The following is a 23559-nucleotide window of genomic DNA, read 5'->3' on the forward strand; positions in this document are numbered from 1 at the left end:
CGGGAGCCGCTGTCCCGGGCCTGGCCCGTGCCCGTTCGCCTGCTGAACCTGGGCACCGCCGGCTGCCTGGGCACGGGACTGGGCGGGGGCGCTGACCTCGGCCTAGGAGGCCTGGGATCCCGGAGCTGCACACGCCCGCTGGGGCCTGCGAGTCGCACGCCCTCCCGAGCCTGTGGTGCTCGCCGCTTCTCGGTGGGGTGAGGCCAGGTGCCCTCCTCTTTCCCTCTCTTCTCTCTCTCCCACTCCCCTGCTGGCGGGAGATCCCGCCCGCCTGCCCCTTCCCGCAGGGGTGTAGCCGGCTGCGGAGCTGACAGCGTCCCCGCAGCCGCCCTGTCCAAACTCTCCGGAAGCTGCCGGAGCAGACTCGGCGCTCAGGCCGCCGCAACTCCAGCGGACCCACTGTCGGACGGGAGGCGACGGCCCTCCTCCTAAGCCCAAACTTGGAACATTTGACCTTTGGCTGTCGGAGGAGGCAGGCCCGCGAGTGCCTGGACAGCTGCAGCGCTTCGAGGGCATCTGGCCTGGGGTTCCAGGACCGACGGCTGCACTCCCGGGCTCCCGGCTTTGCCTCTGAGGTCCCAAGGTGTCCATATCAGGCGCATGTTGACTGAGACCTGGAGTCATGGATGTGTGCACCCGTCTTGCCCTGTGGCTCCTCTGGGGGCTCCTCCTGCATCACGGCCAGAGCCTCAGCCATAGCCACAGTGAGAAGGCCACAGGAGCTGGCTCGGGGGCCAATTCTGAGGAGTCCACTGTAGCAGGTAAGGCCTTGTCACCAGCTGGACTGGGCTGGCAGCTTTGAGTCAGAGCCAAGGTACCCGAGTGGGCAAGTTGAATTCTATATTTCTACATGTACGGTTGATGGAAGACCTACACATGGCACTGCCTGTTCACAATAGTCCAAGGAGCTCTTTCTGTTCCGGAGCCGTGGGTAATGTCACTGTCCCTGTCGAACAACTTTCCTCATCCCTCTTCCGGATGTTTTTTGTTGGCAGTGAGAACTGTCTGCCTTTGTAGCATCTTGGCCTTTCAGACCAGCAAGCCAAGGACTACTTGTCTACAAGAATGACCTGGGCACATAAGTCTGTCGCTTTTGGCCAGTTTCAGCACTGGGCAGCACAGGGAGGTTGAGGCTACTTGGGTTGGGCAGCGAAAGCCAGGGCTGGACCAACTCTATTGGTGTTCAGGTGTGCCTTTCTATTTCAACAAGCGTGAGAACCCTAGTCCCTCCCTCCCTTCCCTTAGGTAATCTGCCGCCTCTTAGCTGTGCCCATTTGAAATATCAAGGCAGTTCCTTAGATGGAATCCTATTCACCACCAGGGAGTTAAATGGCCTTTCCTCAACGTGGGCATAATATAATTTCTGAGACCACTTGTGACTTACTCTGTTTCTTCTGACTGATAAGGGTAGGAATTCTATGATATTTTTGTTTTGTCCTGGTTTTTCCTGTGTACTCATGGAGACTTGTCAGGCATCAGGAGCCCTGGTATTCTGTTGCAGAAGAAAAGAACACTTTTAAAATTAAGTTGTTTTACACAAGACTTAGAAAGAATTCAGTTTTCATATTTTTCTCACTGTGTTTCTGTGTTCTGCCCAAAGCAGTGGGGTGCAGAGTGGGGAAAGTTTATAGCTGGGTTCTTTTTGAGGGTGGGCAAACTCAAGTGAAGGAATGGTACAGTGGATACCCATTAACAAGGAGGAAAAGGAAACATGGGTCATCGCGGCTGGGAAGTTTCATGGATGGATCCAGAGGCTGGCTTTGGTAGACCCTTTCTTAGGAAGCCCCCTTTTAACTTCCTTGTCTGGGCTGGGTGTGATCCAGGTACCCCAATGGCTGGATTCTAGGTGAGGCCAGGGTTGCCTTATGTACAAGGATGGCATCCAAGCTGTTGCTTTAAAGATATATCTTTGCATATTAATTTTGTTTCTCTGTGTGTTGTCTCCTTGGTCCCTGAAACCTAACTCAAAGTTCCATTCCCATTGGGCTGTGAAGGGAAAGACTAGTAGGCAGATGTAGGTTAAACTGTAAAGTAGCCCCAAGGAGCATCTCTGCTGTTCAGTGACATCCCTGTTTATAACTGATAATATGTCCTTTTTTTTACCCTAAAATATGAGTGCCTAACATAAAATTAATTTTTTTTGGTGGGGGAGGAGATATTCTATAGTTTAGACACAAGGTAAAGGGACGAAGTTTTGAATTTTAGGCATTAGCCAGCTATCAGGAAGGGGTGTGTGTGTGTGTGTGTGTGTGTGTGTGAGAGAGAGAGAGAGAGAGAGAGAGAGAGAGAGAGAGAGAGAGACAGACAGACAGACAGACAGACAGACAGGGAGGTAAGAGGCATTCCAATATCCCTCAGAACCACCTTCCTGATTTGAGCTTGAGATTATGGAGATAGCCCTTCACATAATGTATTTCAGAGGCCTGGCTGTGTTAATTATACCCCTTAGGCCTCTCTTTCGGTCTTTCTTCTTCTTGGTTCAGAAATTAGTTTCTGTCATCACAATAATACTGAACAGAGGGAGGGAAGTCTCAGAGACCCTAGGTGCTGGGAATGGCTATGGTTTGTGGGAACCTGGAGGCCCAAGCACTATTGTTCTGGTAGGTTGTCCCCTTGGGCCTGTCTGGAAGTTTGTCTCTGACTCAGACAGGAACTCAGTTTTGCAAAGAAGTGGCTCTTGGAATGGGCATTGCTAGAGGATTTGGAGACAAACTTTCTATTTAACCTGGAACTTTGTAGCCTGTACAGTACATCTCTATCCCCACAACACAGTTTTACTTGCCCTTAAAGCTGCCACTTTTCTAAACCAGATTCAACATACCCAGTCAATTTGTATGTTCTCTGAAGTTTATATTTTATAACACATAGCTATTTTCCTACAAAAGTCTCACAATAGCCCTATTAGAGTGTGAGGAATGTGGTATCAGGCCCATTTTTATAGGTGAAGAAACTGGGTTCAGTCCTGTCTTATAGGCAGATCTGCTGCTGCTTAAGTCTTTGACTCCTTCCATCTTCTCAGGCCCTGCTCTGTTAAAGGAGCACTAGGCAAGGTCAAGAGAATATTACTTCCCTTCTGGTTAGTTAGGGAAGCCCTGGTTACTTTAAGAGAGCCAAGGTAAGGGTTCTCTTTTTCTCCTTTGGAGAGCGTTCTGCAGGAACCAGAGGATTGGATTTTTTCTCTTGTTGGATGAATATGCCCATCTTAAAGGCCTGACCCTGCAGCGAAGGTCAGTGCTCTCTGCTAGGAGGCCATCTCACTGGACAGTGGAGAGGCCATTCCTGTCACCTCTTGACTCTTTGATGCCCGCACACCCAAATGTGCTAAATCACTTTCTCAGTAGAGGTCTGTGCCTGCCTGCGCTACTCCGGGGCCTGCATTTCTGAAGCCGGCCTGAAACTCACGCTTGGAACTTCCCTTTGACTCAGGCCGCATTGCCTGCTGAAACTCAAAATGTTTTCTGCAGAATGTGTGAGGGGTCCCAGGAGAGTCTGGAGTTGTGACTGTCAGTGTTGGGGGCCTCTAATCATGAATTGGTTTGACTCAAGATAGCTAGAACGGAGCCTTGGAGGATAGGCATCTAGGCAGTTTGTGGAGTGCAGGCTGCCTTCTCAATAAACCCCTGATGGAGTGGGAGGCCAGAGCCCTGCTTGACCACCCAGCTAGTTGCTGTTGCCTCCAAGGCTATAAATGGCTTGGCCATCTTGGTGGCTATGCTAATTTTAGCTGAGCGTGGCTCCCAGAACTGGACTGGGGCCAAGGGCAGGTGGGTGGGGCTTGACTGAGGCTAATATTGGGGGCTGGGGAGAGGGTCACAGTAATCTTAGAGCAGCTAGGACATCATCTTTGCCCATGCCTTAGCTTTGATGATCACCCTTAGCTAGCTTAATTTATTTAGCAAACACCAAACAGTGCCTGCTCATGTACTATTTATTCAACAAATATTTGAATGTCTGCTGTAGGACAGGCAATATATTTGGTGTTGAGAATGTAAAGATTAACAAAATAGACAGATTCTCTGCCCTCATGGAGTTTACGGTCTCATAGGCAGATAGGAAATAAATACATAAATAAGTATATTATCTTGTGGTAAGTGCTGTGGAAGAAAACACAAACACAGTGCTGTGATGGAGAATAGGGGAGGACAGAGATCAAGCTAAAGTAGGAACCCTGTGCCTAGTAAGACATTAATAACATCGACAATAATAGCAACGAACATTTTTAGTGCTTACTGTGTGGCAGGCGCTATTCCAAACATTTTATTGCATTTAGGTCTTACGCTCATCCTGTGTGCTAGGTATTAGCCCCATTTTATAGGTGAGGAAATAAAATCATAGAGAGATTAAGTGACTTGCCCAAGGTTATGCAGATATTAGGGGGGTAGAGCCAGAATTCGAAACCAGGCAGTTTCACTCTTCTCCCTACCTTCACCTCAGACACACTACGTTATACACTCTCTCAAAACTTTGTGATAAATGTTATAATAGAGGTATTTATATACATACAGAGGCTGCAGGAAGCCCAGAGGAGCAAGTGACTAACCTTGCCTGGGAGAGCTGGGGGAGGCTTTTCAGTTTCCCCCATAATTTTTCTCAGATCTTGGGGAGATAAAAAGTGGTTGCTTAATTCAAAAGTTAAGAGATGGAAACATCAGTTAGTTCAACCCACTTATTTTTACATATGAGGAAATTGATATCCAGAGAGGCATCAAACTGAAGTTCCATAGTGGGTGATTGGTAGAAGTAGGCTTAGACATTTGAATCAGGGACCCTTACTAGTTGCTTTGCCCTATGGAAGGAACTTAGGGTTACCAAAGAAGTCTAAGTCTGGGGGTGTAGGTGGGAATATATATTTAGAGACTATTAAATGCAACTGAATTCACAGGCTTAATGAAGCACAAAACCAGGCAATGTAGACACTGTAGGCTAAGGATTAAGAGAGCTGTGTGGGCTGGTCTAGGCTTAGGTGGCTAGGGAGATCTCCTGGAAGGAGAGATTGGGTGGAGGCAGAAGACAACCAGGAGGGAGTGGTTAGGACTTGGGGTCGGTTGGAGGAAAGAGGGCATCACAGATGTCTGGGTCACCAGTGCTAGCATATGGGGTCTCACTGTTTGGCAGCTGAACAGTATCTGGGCAGAGTTGCTTCACAGTTGGCCAGCTACCTCACATGAGGGCTCACAGGACAGGATGATTGCAGTCATGTGTGATCTAGCCGCAGGTCTAATAACTACCCTAGTTTTGAAGTGATGGCAAGTGTAAATTATATTTTGAGATATCTGCAGCAATGTAATGTGACATGAAAATGTCTATAATTTCTATTGGTGACAAAATCATAGATACTGCTAATAATATTGTACTTGGGTGTTTACAATGTGTAATTGAAAGAAATGCTAGCTTTCAGTAAGAGAATATTGAAAATAAACATGTAAATTCTTTCCCATCCAAATTCACAGGCCCCCACTGAATTCTACCATGGGCCCCTTAGGAATGTGTAGCCTTCATGTTAAGAATTGATGTCTGGCAAGGAAAGGATGAGGTCCCCTTGAGGAGAGTGGTTTCCTACATCAACAGGACTTGGGTTTGAGCCTCATGAGCCTCCTCATTTCCTGCTGAGTAGCTTTGACATGCATTGCTGAGGGACATGCATTGCTGTGGTACGTTTCCCTTTGTGGGAAATGATTCTTCAGGAAACCCAGAAGCTCTGGTGTCAGACTTTTAGGGAGAGAGAAGGATATCAAACTGAGCCTTCAACAGAGCTTGCTTGCTTGCTTGCATTTTTTGTTTTTCATTCTTTTTCTTTATTTCTTTCGTTATTGCTGATAAAAAATATTATGAAATATTCAAGATATACAACAAAATGTAAAAGATAATACATTGTATACTCATGTGCCCACACCAGTTTAAGAAATAAAATAGTAACAGTACAGAGCTTTCTTTATTACCCTCAGGACACTTTGTATAAATTTCTAATGTAAAGCCTAGTACATTGTATATGTATTTTCTCTCAAAAGTGGAAGAAGGGAGGAGGGTTTACTTTATCTCTGTTTTTATTATGCTCAGCCTAAAACCTCTGTTAAAGTTTGTTGAAAAAGTTGGAATCAGGGCTTGTCTGAGTGGATCATATTTTTCTTCTTCCTTTCAAACCGTCTCATATGTCTTGGTACACATTCTGGGCTTTTCCCTCAACCCTTGGAGGTGTTGCTCACCCAGGTACTTTGTATTTTCATCCAAACTCAGATCTGTTTATATCTTTTTAATCTATTATTTTATTTCATCCTCAACTTTGGAAGTAGGTAGGGCTGTTTTTATTATTATGCCCATTTTCAAGATGAAGAATTTGTAGCTGAGAAATTTGTGTTCTTGGTCACATAGCTAGAAAGTGGCAGGATCAGAACTATAACTCTGGGGATATGTGTAGAAAACCCTTGCTGTCTTTGTCAGATACATTACCTGTTGATGTGTTGCTCACTAATCTGGCAGTCAGAGCCTATAGCCCCAAAGGTATGGAGATAGCTGTGTTAACAAAGGTTTTTGAATAGTCTAATTACCTGTCACATAGTGCTGCTCTGGAGGATGGTAGAGCCTATAAACTTACCCACTATGCTATGCTGCTGGAGTTTTCTGTATATGTGCGTGCCTTCCTTCATATACCATAAGCTCTTCAATGGTTCGGACAGCAAGCTCCTGGCATAAGGCTTGGCATGTAGTATTCTTCAGACACTGTAAAGTTTGTAGAACTCAATTGAAGGGTATTTATTGTCTAGTTCTGATTCTACTGTAGTTTACTAGGTACTTGGTTAGAAGTTGAAAAAAATTTTTTTAAGAAAGCTTAGGTAAAGTTGAAGAAATAAACTTTACTTATTTAGAAAGTTCACTGTTTTAGAATTTCTCATTGTTTGTTAAAAAAAATAATTATCCAGGTCAGTTTGGGTTCAACAGCCCCATTTCACTAGGAAGGGGTTTGTCTAGGATTTTAAAGAAACCAGATTCTTATTGTATCAGTCCTTACCAAGAGAAGGCAGTTAAGAGTAGCTGGGAAATTGTCTAATTCTACAGAGGACCTGCCTATGTTAGTGGGGGAGGCGAGAGTTGGTACATAAGTGGGTGGGGCTGGATAGAAGCCTAAATGTAAAGTGATAAGATTGGCTTTGGTTTGCAGAAGGGTCTGAATCTGGCACAGCCATCTGACATAAATATCTGAATTGAGGGGCACTTAAGAGGTCCAGCTTCTTTCCTTTCTGGCTGTGGATCTAGTGGAGGGTAAGTCATCTCAACTCTCTCAGCCTTAGTTTTTTCATTTGTAGAAAGAGAAAGAATAACCTTACTGTATAGATTTGTAGTGAGGATGAAATGAGATAATTTATGTAGTAAAAAGGTGTTGTAAACTCCAAAGTACTACATGATTAGGGATGGTTGAGTTCTCTCACCCTTTGCTTTTGTGGGCCAGGAAGCCTCAGTCAGAATCTGAGTGTCTGTTTATGGTAGCACCTCTCTAAGGGCAGTTGCTTCTCTGAACCAGCTCCAGTTCCATCATTTTATTCCCAGTGTACCCACCAAACATATATAGATTCTGTTGCCAAACTAGGCTTTTAGTCAAGGCTTGCTCTAGGCCATAGGAAAGCTGTTGATAAAGTCTGGGTGCTGGTATTTGACCTTATTTCCGGCCCATACCTCCTTCCTTTTACTGAGTGTAACCACGTCCAACTACTTCCCTAGCCCCACCTGCAGGCTTGAAATTGCTGACTAGATAGGCATGGTCCCCACCTGTAGAGGGGAAGGCAGGGATCACTGGGTGCCATGTTAGAGGATGCCTGTGACATCCCTTTAGGGTCATGATCTTGGGAACAAAGCTTCTAGATGCTGTGTCCTCTTAGCTTTTCTTTGCTTGCCTCTTAGAGTTTTGTTGAAGTCTTTTATACTCCCTTTGTTATTGTGTCCTCTTGATTCATGCATGACTTCATTGCTTTGATATGTAGAGTTGATGTGGCCCCTCCCTAAACTAGCTTTTTATCCTAGGTTCCTGCCTCTGAAATCCTTGTTTGGTACCTTTGGTTATGGAGCCCATTGTATAGCCACTGACCTTGGAGCCTTTACTACCCCAACTTGGCTTCTAAGAAGTAGATTTATAAGTAGCCTTGAATTGGGAATTACACATTGATGGATGGAAAACTTACTCTGACCTTTTAGGCCATTGGTGTTAGGTGCTAGGACTTAACATCCTAGTCAAAGCTATAAGGTCTTTTAAGGACCATCTCTCTCAAACTCATTTTACCTATGAGAAGAACAAATTTGCCTAAGACCTTGGCCAGGACAGGGCTGGAATATAATTTTGTCTGATTTTCATTCACATGCTATTCACACTCTGTTGTGGAGCCTTTTAACCCTAATGTCAGTTTGGGTTATTAGGGAGTCTGAGACCCATACAGAGGAGAACCAGAAAGCAGTTTACAATTTTTGTATTTTGTTCACAGAAACTGGGCTGGACAAAATTGGGGGTTTGCAAAGTCATTGTCAAATGCTGCTTCTGAAGAGTTTTCTCCTAGCTAGAAAGCTTTTATATAAGGCATTAGAAAAAGAAGCCCAATAATATTTATGACATATGGTACTAATACGTGCATTCTGTACCACTTTCTTGGTAATCTCAGTTCAGAACAAGGAGAAATCTCTGTTGGGATGTACAGAATAGGCTTCCTGAAGTAGGTGAGTCAGAGCATTGTGCTGTATGTTTCACCATTATTTGGCTCTACTGGTTATATTATATATGGATTTGGGGCCTCCACAGGCAGGGTAATGTACCTAAAGCCTTGTAGAGTTATTTGTCGCCTCCTGGAAAGTGCCAAGGGGAAGCTTTCCGGGCACTGAGAGTTTAACAAAGCCTTCTTGTGTTGACACAACTTGCTGGGGCAGGCGAGACTTGACTAGGGATGGCCATGGTCCTGTCATGTATATCAGAGTGGAACAGATTTATTTCATGTGAGAGGACATGCAAAGAAAAACCTGAAGTGAGCCAACAAAAATGCACTTTTGTTTTCTCCTGGGGACCTGGAATGGAGATGGTATAGGCTCTAAAATCCCTCTGTGGGTGGTCGTTTCTTTCTTGACCCAGGGTTCTGGCCCCAGACCACTTTGCCCCCTTCATCTTCCTCTGTTCCCTTATCTACCTCTTGCTCAGCCAAGCTTTTTCTTTGTCCTGGTCTGTAGAACACATCTTTTGCCTTTATTCATATAATTTTACTCTCCTTTCAGATTGTCCTTCCTTCGCCTCCTTTTTTCTCCATTTAACCTCTCGGTCCTCTGTGAAATGTTCCTCTGACATTAACCCTAGCCACGAATTCCCTCTCATCTCTCATTAAACTCTGGTAGCATGCTATCTGCAGTGTTCTCTGTGCATGTCACACCTTGCTTATGCATCTTAAAGCAAGAGACAGCCTGATGTCTAATCAAGAGCACTGGACATTGGCTTGAGTCTTTACTGATGGTATAACCCAAACTACACTTTCCTCACTTGAAAAATGGGGTCAAAAGAGAGTTCGCTTATATAAAAGGGTAGCATAGATTTTAGTCTTTTTTTTTTTTTTTTTTTTTTTTGCATACTTTCCTCTCTCTTGAGGGCAAGAGCCATGTCCGTTTTGTTGACCATAGTACCTGTCCTCAGTATCTATCACAGTGCTGATCAGAGAGTGTGTGCCAAAAAGGCATTTGTTGAGTAAATGAATGAGTAAAAATGAGTTGACCCTTGGATAGAGCAGGCACAGAAGGAGAGTGCCAGGTACATTGTCTTTGGTTCCTATGAAGAGAGTAGACAAAAGTGCCCCAAGAGAAGGGGTAGAATTCACGTGGCGAGTTTTCTGAGGAATTCTGTGGGTGCTATTTTTCTGCTGCATATTACTTCATCTCTGCTTATTGAGCACTGACTAAAGCTGTGCTTGGTGACAAATTATCAGTCATCCTGGGGGATGGTTTGGCCTTTGACTCTGGTTGGCTGTTTTTGGTTGCCACAGCAATGGCCACCCTGAGCAGGTGGCTGCAGTTGGAGTGGAGTAGGGCTGTGCTCATAGAGGGCTGACATGAGACCCATGGGAAAGGCTTTCTTGGGTCCCGTTGCTCCTTGTCTTTGGTTCCATGGCCCATATGGATTTACCTCAGGTCCAACTTGAGGCAGCTGAATGAACAGAATGAACTTTAACTGCTTTTCTTAGCCTGGCTTGTGGAATGGAGGAGGGAGCCTTCTTTCATGTGTGGCTTATTTTGCAGCAGAGACGTAGGCTAGTCCAGTGAATATCATTGGCTTTTTAAATGTGATCTCTGACCCTGAAAACTCCCTGGGCCTCAGAGAACTCCAACCTGAGCTAGCTTTCCATCAAGGCATTGAGGAGGGGCCTCTAGGGAGACTTGGAGGGGGCAAAGATATAAGAGAGTCACCTGTGCTGTCAGCATGGTCCAGCTATGACAAACCCATCCTCCTCTTCTGTTAATTACATTTATAGAGCTTCTGGCTGTCTTGTGTTGAGTTCTGGCCTAGGTGATGACCAGAAATCTCATTGGCAAGTAGGTAGACAGGCGGGCAGGCAGGCAAGCAGGCTTTCAAATCTCATATGCCTCTAATTTTCTCCAGTGTGATTCAGTAGCTCTGTTCCTGTTTGGCCTCTCTAGGTTATCTCAGGCCTCTCAGGAAGCTCTCAGAGCTCTCATCACTACAGTGTATGTTAAAATAAATGTGTCCATGTTTGCCAAGTTCTCAGAGCCAGCATCTAAAATGTAGTGGCCAGGGAAGATGGGTGCCTTTCAGGTATAATACATGAATAGATTGGAAAGCAGTGTGTGTTTTTGTGTTTGTGTATGTGTGTGCGTGTGTGTGTGTGTTGCTGGGTAGTCAAATTTGTGGAGGTCTTGTTTTAAGAAACTTTTTGCTGACAAGGGCAAAGTTCACTAGAACTCACACTTCATATCTCTAAAGAGATAAGTATATAATTAAGACAACTCAACTAACTTCAGTGATTAAAATGATGATGGTAGCTACTGTTTACTGAGTGCTTATGCTCTAGGCACTTTGTTAGGTACTTTACATCTGCACAACACTCTGAAAGGTGGATATGTTTCTCACTTTCTAGGTGGGGAAACAGTAATTGAGAATTTAAGTAATTTTCCCAAGGTGACTGAGCGAGGATTTGAATTTAGGTTTATCTGACCCAAAGGCCAATGCCATTTCTATTTTTACTTAATAACTTCTGGAGAGGAAAAGAAATAGGTATATGAATTTAGGTAGAGATATACATTTAGATTAAAAATTATAGTTTTTCAGACCGTTTATGGTATTAGTCTTATCACCTAAGTGGCCTGGAAGGAAGCGGGATTAGAATTTTTAGGTGGTGGGGAAAGAATGAGAGGGCATATTTCACTTATAAATTCTAGATGGGAATATCACATAGGTGAAGTATATAGCTTCAGAGTGGTGTGTATTTAATTCGTATCTTCCAAACATAGTATTATGGTTGAGCTCTTCTGGATATAAATTTTGGGGTAGCATCTGTATCTGTGTAGTGTTCTTTACCTCTTTAGTCAACATTTAACATGTCTATTACATGTTATACGACGATCCCTGCCAGTAGAAGGACTGAGGAGTTAAGATGTGCACCTACATGTTCTTTATTATACATAATAAGAGCTCCTATTTATTGAGCACCTAGTCGATACCACGACTGGGCTAAATACTTCCACATACATACATGGTCTTGTTTAACCCTCACAACAGGTCTCCATTTTATAGCTTGTTGTGCAAGGTAATCTAGATTTAGTGCTCTATGAATGATACTGGTGGTCCCATTGGAAAATGGGCTAATTTCCGTCTGGAGAGATCAGAGAAGCTTTATGAAAGAGGCAGCAGCTTAGTGGAGTAGGAAAAGTGAAGAGTCTTTAGGGGGCATTAGTTAGTCCAGATTGGCTGGAGAGTGGCATCTATGAAGGAGAATACTGTAAGGCAAAAGAGATTGACGAAAGGTCATGGAGGGCCTTGATGTCAGGCTAAAGAGTTTAAACTTTACTTTGTAGGCAATAAGTAGTCCTTGTAGGTTTAGAGCGAGAGACATGACTTGAGTTTTGCTTTAGGAAGATTGATCTTGCAAAGTATGCACAATTTATTGATAATGGCGAAGTTGGAGACAGGGAGCCTAGATAGGAGATTGCAGTTGTTCATGAGCAGAGATCAAGGTCTGCATTGTGGAGGTAGAATTAATGGGATTTATAGTTTAAGAGTATGGTGGGAAGGAATGAGAAGAGTCAAAGGTATGCCCATGTTTTGAGAGTGGGTAATGAGGAACCTGATGGTGCCATTAACAAAAAAATTATGGCAGTCAGGAGAGTCAGTGCTATGGGGTGAGGTAGGAGGGGTAGCTGACTTTCTTTGAAGTGCTCAGCAAGGAACTGCACTTCACTGTACTCCAAATCAAGGAATTCTCATTCCTCTACACTTGCTTCAAATCACTCCACTTTACAGATGAGTTTTCTGGTGCCCAAAGAAGTGAAACAATTTGCCTCAGGTCATACAGTAACTCCTTGGTGGATTCCAAGTCTGAGAATCAAAGTCTCTTGTTTTTTAGCTGTTGAAGTGCCTAACGAAGCTGAGCCTTCACTGTAGGAAAATCAGTCTTTTTTATTTTACTTTTTTTTTTTTTTTTAGGCAAAGCAACCCTTGGTTGACCTCACAGATTGCAAGAACCTTGTCAGCTTACAATCCTTTATTATTATTATTATTATTATTATTATTATTATTTTTTTTTATGCCTACAGCACCTGGTCCTCCTAGGTGGTTTCTCATCCAAGTACTAACCAGGCTCAACCCTGCTTAGCTTTTGAGATCAGAGGGGATTGGGCTTGTTCAGGGTAGCATGGCCGTAGATGGAAAATCAGAGTCTTAAAGATAGAAACACCTGGGTTTAACTCCAGGCTTTGCCATTTTCTGTTTGTAAAATCTTGAATAGGTTGCTTTTTCTCTCTGAGCCTTTGTTTCCAAATTAGCAAAAAAAAAAAAAAAAAAAAGGAATATTAATTTCTACCTTATTGGAGGCAATGGAAGATAAGGTACTTTGTAAAACTCTTAAGTGCTGTGTGAGGGTATTATTCCAGGATTATGGCTTGAGTTGGAGCCCATGTATGTAGTGAATGTTTTGGCCAAATTAGAACAAATGTAAACTCAGTTTTTCGGAAAAGGTCTTTAATTTTAGGCTAATCTAGACTACTCAGCTGTAATGGAGGCTTTCTGGTGTGGGAACACGCCAAGTTTTCCATAGTCACACATCTCCAGTTTTTTAGTGGGAAATGGAGTTGCCAAAGAAATGCTAAGTGATCATATCCCATCAGCTGTTCTTGGCCTGAGAGAAGATGATTACTAATCCCTTTCCCCTAGGATATTCTGCCAACCATCAGCTGGCTGAAGGTGTGGGACAGAGTGATAGCTGAATTTAGGCTGTCCTTTGTGGGGAACCTCCTGCTAGACTAGGTTAAGCCCTGGTTTGGGACAAAGGTACAAGGGTGCAACTCCTGGTCAAAGCTAGTGCCTGGAGTCCTCTTGTGGTCATTTCTTTGGTTTAGTACACAGGTTCCTGAATCCTCTTGAGAGGGGGTGTAGGCTGCTCATGTATTGTCAGGTAGCAGATAATATGGTCGTGTGAGCTCTTTGTCATGGGAGCAGGTCTGAAACTGGCCATCTTGTCTGAAGTCTTTTCACATAACTTCTGAGAGAGTGAAGGGGGAAAGCAAGATTTTCTGATTAATAAAATAGCTGCTTAGTGTTTTGTAGCTTCTGTCTTAAAGCATTTTCTTTCCGCTTATTTCCTTTGAACGTTTTTTTCTTTTTTCTTCTAGGTTCCTTCTCTTGCGTCTTCACAGCCTAATTTGTGGGATGTCTAGTTTAATAAAAAAGAACAATGGACTAGAAGTTAAGTGGACATGGTTTAGCTTGGGTTGTGATAGTCTCGACTTTTCTGGGCCTCAGTTTCCCCATGCCTGGTATTTTGGGAATAACAGAACCTATCTCACAAAGCTGATGTGTGCAGATCTTCTGAGATACTGTGACAAATATTTAGTTTTATACAAATGTAAGTAATTTACTATTATTAGTTTTCCTCCTCTGAATTGTCTGATCATCTATGTAATTTCCTGGTAAATTCCTTCTCTTTACTAACCTATGTCTCCTAGGTTCTCACTTTTCCTTATAACCTTTTTTTTTCACTCTTCATAATAAAGGAAAAAGTGTGGCTACCCTGACATTACAGCTGGTACAGTTGCAAGGAAGAGGGCCTGAGCCTTTGAGAAATGTAAAATTCATTGGCTTTGGAGTGTAATGTCTTGCCATTACTTGAACAAGATGCTTTACCCATTTGTTCCTTAGTTTTTACACTTGTCTCCAGGTTTACCATACAGTTCTATTCTTTTTAGTTTTGAAGTCATTTTCATTTTGGAAGATCTCCTTTAAAATGCAAGTATTACTTGGCTGAGGTAATAACCGAGAATCAAAACTAGCCTTTGTTAGCTTTTCAGTGTGGATTAGGTTAGGGTGTAGCCACTGGGAGCATGGTTTGCTGTAGGAAGGACACTGGGGTAAGGGATGGTGCCTGGCAAGAAGGGGTGTTCTAGTTTACTGATGCAGGAAGGGTGTCAGGGCCTCAGAGCATGGATGCTGCCTCTCTCATAGCCCATACCCAGTTTCTCTTCCTGACCTGAATGTGTGCCTATACTCTCAGTCGGAAGTTGGAGCTTGGTGAGGCCTGATTCCCCCAAGAATTCAGTGATGAAAATTAGGACACTTGAGCAGACCTAATTGGTTGAACTGTGTGAAGGGCGGAGGCTTTCCCTGGGGGCTCCTTTTAATCTCTCGTGGTTATAGACTTTTTAAGGTTGGACTAATTAAAATGTTGGCAGCTGGACTCAATACTTTTTTGCACTAGGTCCTGCTCCAGCCTCTTGGAGTACCAGAAGTTGGCACAGGGCTGCCTTTTTTTGCGGGGAGTGAGGGGCGGCAAAGAGTGAGTTTCCATGTCCTCATCTAATTAAATGCACAATTATGTGATTTTTGTCCAGAATGATCTGCAACACATCTCATGGTAGAGAGATCTGAATCCAATTTGCTTGGATTTGCTACTTTCTAGACTCCTGGGGTTCCCTTTTAGGTTAGTTCTCTATTATCTCCCACAGGCTTTGCTCTGTTAGCTGGCAAGTAATTTCCATTGCCCTGGGGAATTCTTCCCTGGTGTGTGTTCCTGTTCTAACCAGAAAAAGGAAGAAGGAAAGGATATTTATTAAGTTCCATCATGTGCCAGGATGGGGCTAGTGTTTTACATAGCTGTCTTTTGAGATATGTCCATATTTTTTCATAATGATCATTTCATAGAGGAGGAAATACTCATAAAAGGAAAATAATTTGCCTGCTTGTTATTACAGCCTGTAAGCAGCTGAACCAGAATTAAAATTTGGGCCTCTTCCAAAGCCTCTGGTTATATTTTCTAGGTAGCACCATGATTTCATATCCTCCTATCCTTCTAAACCCAGTTAATTTCCTATCTCCAGAAAGTCTCCAATTCCTATGGCCGGAATTATTTTCTTGACCTGCATTTCCAGAGAACTCTGCCTCTCTTTCTAATCTGGCTGCTATTCAGTGAGGCAAGGGTCTACCTTCCTCAGTTGACCACTCCCCCTCCTGTAGGGTGTGATACTCAGGATGTGTTTGTTAAAGAACCAAATGAAATTGTAGTGTTGTAATTTCAGGCGTCTGGACAGGCTGGTGAAGGGTAGGGTTTTGGGAAGAGTCTTGGCTAACTCCCTAAATAAAGCCAGGCCTGGGCCTTCTTGATTTGCCCACAGTGTGCTGTTATATTGGAGGGAGTAGGGCCTTTTGGGCAAGATATCTTTTGGGTTCCCAAGAAACATGCATCTCTTCCTGTAAGTCATTTTCTTTGGCATCTGACTTTAGAGCTTCTTTGTTTCCTGTGGTCTCCTTCCAATTAACAGAGCTAAATCAATGGTATCTGGAGTGGAATGGTGTGACAAAGCTCTCAGTCTGGCCTTGGTTGCTGGAATACACCTGTTGACTGCGGGTACTTGGGTTTGTTTGTTTTTGCAAAGAGCATACACATACATACATACTGAGTTATTAACTCTGAATTTTGGATTTACACTTTCTGCAACATCTGCCTACTGGTGTGTCACTCCACAGAATAAAGACTTTCTTGAAGGTAATCCTATAAAAGCATTTTTATAAATTGAATTATCTTTCTTACTAATTTGAAAAAAATTATAAAAGTATTTTCAAGGCTTTTTCTATGTATATAGCATATGTGTTTAGCATTTAACATCAAAGGTTTGTTCTTTGGGAATAAATGGCAAATTAGAACATGAAAAAGTAATAAAATAATAATAATCAAAATAAATTCCACAATAGGATGAAACACAGTGGGGTATTTTTTTTTTTTTTTTTGGTTTTATTTTGATGAGACGAGGAATCTGAAATAGTTGAAGTAAACAGAATGAATTAAGTAGAGACATAACTCCCTTTTGGTTTCTTTAGTATGGAGAATAGATTATGAGATGTTCTTAGGACAAGGGAAAAAGTGCATTCTGGGACTAGAGAGAGCTGTGCTCTGCTAAATTCCACTACTCAATTGTGTCTAAAGATACAAGTAACTAGTAACTGAGCTTTCTGTGTGTGTGTGTGTTTCCCTGTTAAATGGGAGCAATGCCTACCTTATTTAATTTTATGAAGATCAAATAAGATAATGTATATAAAGTGTGTATAATGTATATAAAGTATAACTCTGAGGTACAGTTGTCATACTCTTTGGATGACTGGAGCCAATTTGCTAGCAATGCAAGGAAGCTTGACCTAGGTGGGAAGAAGGATGCAGAGTATATAAACAAACAGTTAAATGCTATTTGGGCAGTAGCTGAGAGGAATTCCTATGAGGTGAAGGAAAGGAGTGCATTCATTCCTTTAATACATATTGGTTGAATCCTGCCTGATGGAGAAAGAAATTCAGATAAATACCTATTAAATATGTGGTGTGCTAAATACAGAGGAAGCTTGGTTTAGGAAGGAAAACTCTATAAAGACATGTTTTGTTTGTTGTGTACTCTGCTGTATATTCACCCAAAAGTAGGCTTGGCATGTAGTAGGCTCTCATAAGTATTTGCTGAAAGAAAGGTTAAGTTTTGGAATTAGACAGACTGGGTTCACATTTGGGCTCTGCCAGTTCCTCTCCTGAGCATGTTGCTTAATCTTTCTGATGCTCCGTTTCCTCATTTATAAAATGAGACTAGGATTAATTATCATACAGGATTATTGGGAGGAGTAAAAAAAGTTAAAAGTTTAACAACTTTGTACTGGCCCTAGTAAGTGCTCAACGAAAGAAAGTTCCTTTTATTCTCCCTTCCTGGTTTGGAAAGTGTGATGGAAGCGCAGAGGAAGAGCCTAGCCAATGGTTTCACAGGTTCTATCTGATGATGTTTTCCTAATGTAAAATTATTGGTATTATTTTTTCCCGAAAGGAACTCCTTGGGATAAAGCAAGGGTCTTGAGATTAATATGCTTTGGTTCTCTGCGTATCCCATGGTCTTGGTGGGAGCTCTGGCTTGTGTCTTTCAAGGCAAGGTAACATACTACAGATTTGTGTAGTGATTCTTCTCAGAAAAAGCAGCTTCCACAGGAGAGTCGGGACTCACCTGATTTGGATTAGGCTTTTATAGCCAGCCATCACCGGCCCCCCCCAGCCCTCCCCGTCCCCCACAGCCGCCCCCCCGCACCCCCCCTCCCCGCAAAGCCCCCAATCCCTCAACCTCAATAATTGTTGGTCATAGTTTTGAAAACTTGCACTCAGCTTGACTTCTGTTCCGGATCAGTTGTAAATTCTCACAGGACACAGAGCAGAGCGTGTTGGCTTGGGTTAATCAGGTATTTACGAGTTGACCTTTACTAGTGAAAACCTAATTTTTCCTTCATGCCTGAGTGACTCTAGCAGGATGAGGGCGTTGCTCCGAGACATTCCCTTGTTGGAAGTTGCAGCAGGTTTGCCTGTTTTTGTCATATGTGCCCAAGGCCAGTGGGATCTCTTTGCCTCTCAAGCAAGGGTGCCCAGCACCTCTCCCTTTTATCTTGTGGTTTTTAAGATTTTAGAAATACAACTCTGCTTTCTTTGATCAACAATTTATACTTTGGAGCTTTCTCTTTTGGTTTAGTTTCTTGGAAAGATGAGTAAGCAGGTAGGAATTGTCTGGCCATCAGGTTGAAAGGGCTTCTTGCTTGCAAGTTGAAGCCATTCGGCAAGAAATATGTTTGTGGATGTGGGTAAGTTAGAGTTACTTAGGGGTTAAATGAGTCTGGTGCCTTCTAGAAGTAGTCAGTAAGTGCCTTAGCTATGTCCTCAGTGATCCTGGGAACTGCCAGAAGGGACATCTGCAAAAATATGGCCCTGGGAGAAGGGAAAGGGAAGAGTGTTAAGAAAAGGAGGTAGAGGGAAGAAAAGGGAACTTTGCTAAATTGTTGCTTTGTGCTAGGTGCTTTGTACCAATTATTTCCTTTAATCTTCACAACAACCTTGTGAAGTGTTTGGGTGATGAAACTGAGAAGTTGAGCAACTTTTCAAGGTCACAAAGTGAGTGAACAATAATGATAAAAGTTATCATTAGTCAAGAAGGCATATACCAAGTTTCTTGTTTTAATATAATTTATTTAATTTAGTAATCACCAAAGCTTTATGAAGGGTTATTAACACTACTGCTTCCATTACTTGATAAAGATCATTCATCTAGCAATGGCAGCACAGGGATTGAATTCAGAATACTGTGATTGTAACACTTGTTCCTTGATGTTTATGTCACTGCAGATAGAAGAGCTAGGATTCAAATGCAGAGTCATGAGAGCAAGGTTCATGTCTTTATCATCTCTATGTCCCCATAACCTATGATAGTGCCTACCACATTATTGTGCTCAATAAATGTTTGCTGTGAAATCCATTTCTGCTGTCCCCTGTGGTTCCTGGTTGCCAGCTGTATCCTGCCCCAGCTCATTGGTATATGCCTGTCTTCCCTCCACAGTCCGGTCTTGCCCTACCTAATCATTGTGGCTTCCCTCACCTCCTAACACACAGCATCTGATTCAGCACTCTTACTCTTCTACTTTTCACCCCTCTTTTCTCGGGCTACATACTGTTGCTGCTTCTATTGCTCTCCATCATCCTTCAATCCCGTCTGTTCTTTTCAATTAGTTTCTCTGACTAAACCCAGACATTTCCCCTTTCCAGACTATAATCTTCTTAGCCTATATCATATAATTTGGCACCTAACTATCTACTGTTTCACCTTCTAATTGTTTCATGGACATTAATCTTCTCTCCAACCAGCTAGTGGTAATCATATCATAATGACTTCTTAGATTAGTTTGTGCTTTGTACTTTACAAAGCACTCTCCTGTTCAAGACCAGTCTTTTTGCTCATCATACCCATATCAAACCTGTGAGATAGGATAGAAATGAATTTTTATTTTCATATTATAGCAGAGAAAACAAATGCAAAGAAAGCAGGTGACTTGACTTCCCAAGGTCATGTAACTAATTAGGGGCAGAACTGAAACTAGGTCTCAGATTTTCTGATTCCTGGCTTAGTGTTTTGTTGGCTATGCCTTCCACATTGTGTTTCTCCCTGGCATTTCCTCTCCTGCCTTTAAGGGCCCACCAAAACAGAACATCTACCTCGTGGGCTTTCAGGAGGCTTGGTTGGTGACCTGGGGAATGGTGGCACAGAAAGCAATCTTGGGTACTTCTCAGTGGTGTCAAACCCTGGGTTGCTACTACCTGAGTAAAGTTCTATGCCTGTGGCTACTATGATTAATTTTAAACTGAGAAGTATTGGTTTATTGTGTGGTCAGAGCATTTTCTCTTGGAGATCCAGGAAATAGGGCAGGATGTGTGGTGCTGGACAGTTTTGTGTTGTGGCAATAGCCTGAGCTTTGGAAACCGGCAGACCAGAGTTTAAAATTTGGCTTTGCTGTTCTTTATTAACCTCATGACCCTGAGTAAATCATTAATTTGTATGAGCCTTAGGGCTACTTCGAGAATGTATTTAAGAGCCACATAACGGCCCTTTAAAAAGGAAGTCTTTGTTGGTGGTTTTTATTGTCATATTATAGCAGAGAAAATGTTACTACTATAAGTACAAGGCGGGAGGAGTCTGAGGAGGGGTGCCTGTGACCCTTTCAGGTTGCTCCTTGTGACTTGAGTTTCAGGCATCACTGATATGTTCTACTGGAGCCTTTTGACTAATAGGGCTGTGTTTGAAGTCTCCAGTCTCCAGGTCTCCAGTACCTCCTGAGTGCAGTGACATGGCTACCATGTCAGACTTCAGGAGTAAAATCCTTGTTTTTCTGATAGACTTTGGCATTAGAATTGCTGCTGCTGAAAAGTCAAGAATCCAGTTGTATTGAGAGGTTTCAGTTATTTCTGAAACTAGGTATTGCTCCAAAGCTGTTTGTTAAATACTCTCTTTTCTTCTTGACCCCTACCCCTCCCCAAATGAAAATAAACCAGATTCAGACCATTGTGTGATGATTAGATCTTTGGTCACCCTGGCCACTCAGCCTCCAGCTCCCTTTTCAGAGATAGTACCACTCCAAACTGCTGCTTCAAGCAGGGTCATTCCTTGAATAAAGAAGATGTGATACACATACACACACAATGGAATATTCCTCAGCCATAAAAAGAATGAAATCTGCCATTCCTGACAACATGGATGGACCTCGAGGGTATTACATTAAGTTAAATAAGTCACCCAGAGAAATACACATACCATATGATTTCACTTATATGTGGATTCTGAAAAACAAAACAAATGAACAAACAAAACAAAATGAAACCAATCTCATAGATACAGAGAACAGCTTGGTGGTTGCTAGGTTGTGGGTGAAGGAGATCAAGAGGTACAAACTTCCACTTATAAAATAAGTCATGAGGATGTAGTGTAAAGCATAGCGACTATGGTCAATAATATTATATTGCAAATTTGGAAGTTGCTAAGAAAGAAAATCTTAAAGGTTATCACAAGAACAAAAATTTGTAAATTTTCCTGTGCTTGTTGGCCATTTGCCATCTGTAGAGAAATGTCTATTCAAGTCCTTTATCTATTTTAAAATTAGTTTTTTTTCTTTTGTCGAGTCGTTTGGTGGTTAATTTTATTTGTTAAATTGATTGGGCTAAGGGATGCCTAGATGCTGACGTGGTAAATAGATTTAGTGTGCTGATCACTTCGCAATGTATACAATGGCAAATCATTATGTTGTACACCTGAAACCAATATAATGTATGTCAATTATATTTCAATTAAAAAATAAATATTATTGAGAACATTTAAATAAAACAGATGTTAAAATAAAAAACAAAAAAGAGGTCATTTAGTGCCTATCCCCCTACTCTCTACTTATGACCTGGTCTGTGCTGTAGGGGAAACAGAACAAGTACACACAGACTCTTTTAAAAGGGAGCTTGCTTTCACACTGGGGACTTTAGATAGCCTGACACAGGACATGACTACAAAATGAGAGCAAAAGAACATAACTCATTGCTAAAATGGCAGGTTTGAATGGCTGCGAGTTGGGAGGGAAGGTTTTCTTGAAGGGCTGGAAGGAGCAGCTGGATGGGAAAGTATCAGTGGCTTTGAGTTTTTCCATTAGAATATGCTACCATGGGCCATTCGTCTTTTTTTTTTTTTTTTTTTTTTTTTATTGAGGTGAAATTCATAGCACATCAAATTAACCATTCACATATATAATTCAGTGGCATTTAGTGCATTCACAATGTTGTATAATCACCATCCTATCTAGTTCCAAACCATTTTCACCACCTGAAAGGAAAGGAAGCTCATTACTCATCAAGCAGTTGCTTCCATTTCCTCTTCTCTCCTTCCCCTTGCAGCCACTGATCTGTGTTCTGTCTCTATAAATTTACCTATTCTGAATATTTTATATTAATGGAATTATAAAATATGTGACCTTTTGTGTCTGGCTTATTTCACTTAGCATTATATTTTGGAGGTTTATCCATATTGTAGCATGTAGCTTGTAGAATGAAGCAGTACTTCATTCCTTTTTATGAGTAGCTAGTATTTCATTGTACATATATACTACAGTTTGTTTACCCACTTCTCTGTTGGTGAACGTTATGTGCTGTTTCAACCTTTTTGCTATTGCTCTGAACATATGCATACAAGTACTTATTTGATTACTCATTTTCAAATACTAGGAGTAGAATTGCTGGGTCATATGGTAATTCTATACTTAAGTTTTTAAAGAACTGCCAAACTGTTTTCCATCATGGTTGAACCATTTTATACTCCCACCAGCAATATATGAGGGGTCCAATTTCTCCACATTCTCACTAACATTTGTTATTTTCTGTTCTTATTTATTTATTTATTTATTATAGCCATCCTTGTGGGTATGAAGTGGTATCTCATTGTGGTTTCAATTTGCATTTCCCTGATGACTAATGATATTGAGCATTTTTTCCTGTGCTTGTTGGCCATTTGTAAATCATTTGTAGAGAAACGTCTATTCCAGTCCTTTATCCATTTTAAAATTGGGTTTTATTTTTCTTTTGTTGAATTGTATGATGGTTAATTTTATGTGTCAAGTTGACTGGGCTAAGGGATGCCTAGATGGCTGACAAATGTTCTTTCTGTGTGTGCCTATGAGAGAATCTTTAGAAGAGATGAACATTTGAATCAGTAGTCTGAATAACGATTACCCTCACCAATACTGGTGAGTATCATCCAATCAAATCTACTGAGGGCCTGAATGGAACAAAGAGGGGAAGAAAGATGACTTTGCTCTTACTGCTTGAGCTGAGACATCCATCTTATCCTGCTCTTGTACATCAGAGCTCCTGGTTCTCTGGCTTTTGGAGTCGGACTGGGTCTTACATCATTGTAATCACTCCACCCCCGACCCTGGGCTGGCTCTTTGTTAGGCTTTTGGACTTGGTCTGAATTACACCATAAGTTTTCCTGCGTCTTGAACTTCCAGATGGCAGACAGTGGGACTTTTTGGCCTCTAAAGCCATGTGAGCCATTCTTATAATAAACCCCCTCTTGTATGTTTTATACAAATATATGTATGTGTTCAATTTCTCTCTAGAATATTGACTAATACAAATTGCAAGAGTTCTTTATATATTCTAGATACTAAGTATTCATCTTTTTTAAAAACATAATTTTGGGCCAAACCTTCCTTAAAAATCACTCACCAGTCTTTAAATATACCTAGATCTTTCATGTCTCAACCTGTGCTCATATTTTTCCTGTTGTCTGGAATATCCTTCCATTCTTCTGTGATAATGAAATTATAATTGTTCTTCCAAGTTCAGGTCAGATCTTACCTCTTCTACTAATCTCTCTCCTTATTCCACAGGTTGGGTGCACCCTGCTATGAGCATCTCTATAATAATAGCACACTTATTTATTGTCTGCTTCAAACCACTAGGTTGTATTTCTAGGGATTGTATTTTGACTCATTTCTGTCTTTATAATCTA

The 23559-nt window shown here is 42.0% G+C and overlaps 1 protein-coding gene and 1 pseudogene across 2 annotated transcripts in view; one reads left to right on the forward strand and one right to left on the reverse strand.

Annotated features, from left to right (window-relative positions):
- The window catches only part of STIM1 (stromal interaction molecule 1), a 173675-nt gene continuing 150116 nt past the window's right edge, over nt 1-23559 (forward strand). The window contains exon 1 of one of the 2 annotated variants that reach the window (XM_016157946.2): nt 1-761. In XM_016157946.2, the coding sequence (XP_016013432.1) occupies nt 623-761 (139 nt within the window). In that variant the 5' untranslated portion in view covers nt 1-622. The remainder of the gene's footprint in view (nt 762-23559) is intronic. The other variant, XM_016157947.2, reaches the window with a different exon arrangement.
- Nucleotides 12775-12893, reverse strand: LOC118603147 (annotated as a pseudogene).

The sequence above is a fragment of the Rousettus aegyptiacus genome, unplaced genomic scaffold (genome assembly GCF_014176215.1).
Source record: "Rousettus aegyptiacus isolate mRouAeg1 unplaced genomic scaffold, mRouAeg1.p scaffold_m13_p_5, whole genome shotgun sequence".
NCBI lineage: Eukaryota > Metazoa > Chordata > Mammalia > Chiroptera > Pteropodidae > Rousettus > Rousettus aegyptiacus.